The 6,000-nt window shown below is 49.7% G+C and overlaps 1 protein-coding gene across 1 annotated transcript in view; it reads left to right on the top strand.

Annotated features, from left to right (window-relative positions):
* The window catches only part of AOAH (acyloxyacyl hydrolase), a 105,226-nt gene extending 102,000 nt beyond the window's left edge, over nucleotides 1-3,226 (top strand). Inside the window, exon 22 of the mRNA XM_054384952.1 lies at nucleotides 3,098-3,226. Coding sequence (XP_054240927.1) covers nucleotides 3,098-3,226 — 129 coding nt within the window. The remainder of the gene's footprint in view (nucleotides 1-3,097) is intronic.
* Nucleotides 3,227-6,000: the final 2,774 nt, after the last annotated feature.

The following is a 6,000-nucleotide window of genomic DNA, read 5'->3' on the forward strand; positions in this document are numbered from 1 at the left end:
AAACCAAACAAAAAACCACAAACAAAACCACCAACCCCCAAACACTCAAACTCAAAACACAAGAGCTGAGGAGTTCAAAAGAGAGCTATACACAAAGTGATTTCTCTAGAAGCATGAACCCTTGTCTGTGCCATGCTGCTCAGCCAGAGTCAAGTTATCAAGCTCAGCAGGAGCACAGGAAGCAATGGCTGTGTTGCACCTCCAGAATTTAGAGCAGCCAACAGTAGTCTGAAGACTAAATCTGATGAGGAGTGACTGAAGGAGCTGGGGATGGTTAGTTTGGAAAAGAGAAGGCTGAGGGGAGACCTCATTGCTGTCTACAACTACCTGACAGGTTGGACTTTGATGATCGTTGAGGTCCTTTCCAACCTTATTGATTCTGTGATTCTGAAAGGAGATTGTAGAGAGGCTGCTGCTGGTCTCTTCTCACAGGTAATTAGTGACAGAACAAGAGGGAATGGCCTCAAGCTGCCACTGGGCAGGTTTAGACTGGACATGAGGAAAAAAATTTGCTCCCAGTAAGTGGTCAGGCATTGGAAGGAGCTGCCCAGGGAGGTGGTGGAGTCCCCAAGCCTGGATGTGTTTCAAGGTGGTTTGGATGTGGTGCTTGGGGCTCTGGTTTAGGGGTGAGCCTTGTAGAGTAGGGTTCTGGGTTGGACTTGGCTATGCTGAGGGTCTGTTCCAACCTGAATGTTTCTGTGATTCTGTGATCTTCAGTGATACCTTTGCTAAGGGTGCACCATGCAAAGACTGCAGGGTTGTGGTTTGGGGGGTTTTTAATCTTAAAGCTTCAATGATCTTAAAGTTTCAATGATCTTAAAGCTCTTCTCCAATCTTAGACATTTCTGTGAAACCAACCAACCCTGCTTAAAAAAAAAAAAAAAGCAAAAAAACATACAGAAAGTTTAGGGAATTGTGAAGGAAGGTTGCAGACTGCCATGCCAGGAGAAACCACTCTGACAGTGACAGGTCTCAGCTCTCTGGCAGCCCTAAAGTGTCCCAGAATAATTGTATTTGGTCCCATGAGAAGCTGTGACCAGGAGAAACCTCCCTGTTACATGCTGTCCTCTATCCCTCTCCCATGCCCCGGCTCCTCCTTTGGCTTAATGAGACCTGGAGCAACCAGAGCCAGAGCTTCCACTCCAGGAATGTGTCTGTCTGTACCTGAGCTCTGAATAAAGATGCCCCCTCCTGGAGGTGTTCAAGAGGGTAACCTGGGCTGGTGGGAGGTGTCCCTGCCCATCCAGGGGTTGGACCTGGATGATCTTCAAGGTCCCTTCCAACCCAACCCCTTCTATGAAGCTATAAATCCATAACGGAAGGTTTCTGGCTCGTTGCTCAGCCTTACAGCTGCTTTCAAAAGGATTTAAAAGGAAGTCCATAAAAGTTCCCCAAAGGCTTCAGTCTGGTGTCAGACTTCCAAACAACAGCCTTCAGCTACTTTGGGTCCACAAACACATCTTGGTCCTTAAGACAGAAAAGGTTTTGTTGGGCTCCTGTAAGCTTCATTGGTACAATCAATGCCAGAGGGAGTTCTGGAATTGAAAGTAAAGTTACCACAGGAAGGGCAGAAGTTAAAACAAGAACCTAAATGCATGAGCAGGGTGGGAAAGCTTGGTCAGAGGAGCAAAAGGAGCAGCAAAAGGAGGAGCAGGCTCTTCTCTCTTCCCCCTTCTGCTGCCCTTGATGATTCTCACCCTGGCAATATGGAGAGGCAGTTTCTCTTTGGTGCATAACCTCTGGGGCAAAGACCTCTCTGAAGCCTGGAGTGGTTCTGGTGCTGAGGAGAAAAGACATCTTACCCTTGCTGCAGCTCTCATGAAACAAACAAAAAAAAAAACAAAAAAAAAAAAAAAAAAAAAAACCCACTCTGGGGACAACCAGCAGCAGGACCAAACAGAGCATCACAGCTGCCTAGTTTTGAACCTAGATCTAATTTGGCCTCATTTTCCTCAACACCACAGGGTAGCAGAGAGAATGTTTCATAAATAGAGGCATTTAGGAACAGCAGTTCCTTTGGACTTACAAAAGTTTTCTGTGCTGTATTTAAGTGGTGCTTGGGAAATGCTTTCAAAATGGTTGGGGGGTGAGGGAGGGAAGATTCAACCCAGAGTTTAGGACATTTGAACAAAAATTTCTGGACCAGGCATCAGGAAGTGATTTGAGATCATCATTAACACCAGCCCAGGTTGCCCAGAGAGGTGGTAGAAGCCTCATCCCTGGAAACATTCCAGGTGAGGATGTGTGGGGCTCTGAGTAACCTGATCTGTGGGGATGTCACTGCTCACTGCAGGGGACTTGGACAAGAACACAGAAGGGCCTGGGTTGGAAGGGACCCCCCCAAATGCATTGAGCAGGGACATCCCCATCTAGAGCAGGTTGATCAAGGCCTCACCCAACCTCACCTTGAATATCTCCAAGCATGGAGCATCAGCTACCTCCCTGAGCAACCTATCCCAGAGTTCCACCACCCTCATAGTCAAAAACTTGTTCCTAACATCCAATCTAAGTCTGCCCTTTAATTTCAAACCATTTCCCCTCATCCTGTCCCTGCAGGCCTTTGGGAACAGTCCCTCTGCAGCCTTCTTGCAGCCCCCTTCAGGTGCTGGAAGGCTGCAATTAGGTCTCCCTGGACTCTTCTCCAGGCAGAACACCCCCAGCTCCCTCAGCCTGTCTTAGTAGCAGAGGTGCTCCAACCCCCTGACCATCTTCATGGCCCTCCCCTGGAGCTGCTCCATCAGGTCCATGTCCTTCCTGTAAGGTCCTTTCCAAGGAACAACAGGTTCAAACTTGAACACAGAAGGTTTCACCTCACCATGAGGAGAAACTTCTTTCCAGTGAGGGTGACAGAGCCCTGGAGCAGGCTGCCCAGGGGGGTTGTGGAGTCTCCTTCTCTGGAGCCTTTCCAACCCCACCTGGATGCATTCCTGTGCAGACTCCCCTAAGTGATCCTGCTCTGGCAGGGGGGTTGGACCTGATGATCTCTGGAGGTCCCTTCCAACCTCTGATACACTGTGCCAGTGTGAACTCCAATCCTTCTCTGCAGTAACTCCACTCTGTAGGCACACAAAAGTGACAGTATCTGTGCTGTTTGCAGGTTGCTGCTGCCCTTGGAACGAGCATCACCTGGCAGAAGGTGCTGCAGGAGTGGCCTCAAGTCCTTGGGAAGGAGAATCCATTCAATGACCAGATCCAAGCTCTGTTCAAAGACCAAGGTGGACACTGACTTCCAAAATGCTGGGTCTCTGAGGCGCTTCCCAGTGCTGCTTCCCACTGCACCCCACAGAACAAGAGACAGGCACCAAAGCCAGCAGCAGTGGACATAACCCAGCAGCATTCTCCTCAGTGTCTGTCTCCCCTGCACAATTAGGCTTTGCTTTTCCTGAGGAGCTGCAAAAATAAAGGCCCAGCAGATGCTTGCCAGCTAGACCATGCATTGTACTGGATTGCAAATCCATAAAGCTGCTCTTTCCATACACAGCAAACTCTAAGCCCTACCTCCTTTATTTATTTCCCCCCCTTCTCTACAGAACATAATTCCTGGGCTTCCCATCTGTAAGGTTTCAACAGTTCATCTGCTCCCAGAAGGGAGGGGGGAAGCCCAGACTCATTATGTAGCTGTAAATGGTGTGTACATAATTGCCCTGACTGTCAATACATTACTTAGCTGCTATTTGCTTATTAAGCTGTGCCAGGAATAGCAAGGAGCTGCAGTTCTGCCTTTGCCTGGCAGCATCAGTGCAGGCTGGCTGAGCACAGCCTCTCTTCCCCTCCCCTGTGAACAAGGCAGGAACTTTGACAACCCTTCAGGTGTTTGGAGCAGGACTTTTCAGTCTTCCATGCAGCTTTGCTTCTTAACTAACACAATGCACCCAGCCCTGCATCCTTTACAGGCATGAGCCAGGGAATGCTGCAGATACTGGGCAGCTTTTACCTGCTCTGCTCCACACACAGCCTGCAGCTTGTGAGCTGCTGGTAGTTTTTCCACCAGCTGAATCAAGGCTCTCAGCAAATACAATCAGCAGAGACAGCTCTGCCCTGCTCACATCTTTACTGATGATGAAGGGATCAGGCAGCCTAAAAGGGCATTAGCTACAGGTACAAACAGCCTGGGATGTAGGAAGCATTGGCATGACAGGACTAGACCCCAGTCAAAGCAGCCCAAGCTCAGTTATCACAGAATCACAGAATATTCACAATTCACAATCACCCTTCCCCTAGGGTGGGAAGGGACCTCAAAAGCTCACCCAGTCCAACCCCCCTGCCAGAGCAAGATCACCTAGAGCAGGTCACACAGGAACACATCCAGGTGGGGTTTGAAAGTCTCCACAGAAGGAGACTCCACAACCTCTCTGGGCAGCCTGCTCCAGGGCTCTGTAACCTTCACAGTAAGAGTTTCTCCTTATGTTCATATGGCACCTCCTCTGCTCCAGCTCACACCCATTGCCCCTTGTGCTGTCATTGGACATCCCTGAGCCCAGCCTGGCTCCATCCTCCTGACACTGCCCTGCACATCTTTATCAACAGCAATGAGGGCACCCCTCAGGCTCCTCTGCTCCAAGCTACAGAGCCCCAGCTCTGTACTGTACTGATGTTCCACTGCCTTCAGCATCTTTGTGGCTCTGTGCTGGGCTACTTCAAGCAGTTCCCTGAATTGAGATCACAGTTTTCAGGATGTCCAAGTCTCTGCAGCTTTTGCCTCAACTACTGAGCAAGTCAGCAGGATTAGCAACAAGATACCTGCTGGGCAGGCAAATGAATCACTTAAGTGACCAGCTTCAGGCAGTTAGTTTGCTTTCATGAAAATAAACATCTGAAGATGATTTGCTGTGCTTGATGTGGGTGTGCTCTGCTCTCTGTCCTGAGCACATCCCTTGCACAAGGCTGTGTCAACCACAAGCCAGCCCCTGGGCTGCAGACCAGACTAAAGGAGATGGCTGTGGCAGCTGCAGCTGCTCAGGCTTTTGCACAGGCAGAGGCTGCCTTGGCTGCTGCTGTTCAGTTATGTTATCCTAGAGCCTCCTCCTTTCTTTAGAGCAGTCTTTTATTAAGACAGGAATTCCTCTGAGAACAGTGCTAACAGTTGAGTAAATATTCAACTCACCTACTTAAGGAAGCCAGAAGGGAATACATTCCTTAATTGAATTATAATCACTAATAAGACCCAAATTCATGGAAGGCATTTGGATGTTACCAAAACATCCAGCCTCCCAAGGAATATTGAATCTCCACAGACACATGCCTGAGGAAGAGCAGTTAGCATCAGAATCATGGGATGGCTCAGGGTGGTAGGGTCCTCGGAGATCATCTCCTCTAAGCCCCCCACCATGCCCAGGGACACCTCTCAACCAGACTCAGCTGCTCAAGGCCTCATCCAGCCTGGCCTTCAACACCCCCAGGGAGGAGGCAGCCACAGCCTTCCTGGGCAGCCTGTGCCAGAGTCTCACCACCCTCCTACTGAAGAACTTCTTCCCAAGATCCAGTCTGAACCTACTCTCCCTCAGCTTCAAACCATTCCCCCTTGTCCTGTCTCTAGACACCCTGATGAGAAGTCCCTCTGCAGCCTTCCTGCAGGATCCCTTCAGCTATTGGCAGGCAGCTCTAAGGTCCCCCTGGAGTCTTCTCTCCTCCAGGCTGAACACCCCCAGCTCCCTCAGCCTATCCTCACAGCAGAGGTGTTCCAGCCCTTGGATCATCTTTGTGGCCTCCTCTGGACTCACTCCAACAGCTCTGTGTCCTTCTCCTGCTGGGGACACCAGAACTGGACCCAGTGTTCAAGGTGGGCTTGCTGTGCCAATTCTGTCCACCAAACAGCATGAGGCAAGGTAGAACACCTTCTAGCTGCTTCTTGTTATCTCCTCAGGCTTCCTGTCTCTATTATAAAAACCACAAGGAGAGAACTGAGTGCACACATGTGGGGTTACTACAGACCAAGAACAGCATAGGCAATAATTAAAGAAGAACAGAATTTCTTCTACACCACAACACAGAGATGCAGCA

The sequence above is a fragment of the Indicator indicator genome, chromosome 11, assembly GCF_027791375.1.
Source record: "Indicator indicator isolate 239-I01 chromosome 11, UM_Iind_1.1, whole genome shotgun sequence".
Taxonomy (NCBI): Eukaryota; Metazoa; Chordata; class Aves; order Piciformes; family Indicatoridae; genus Indicator; species Indicator indicator.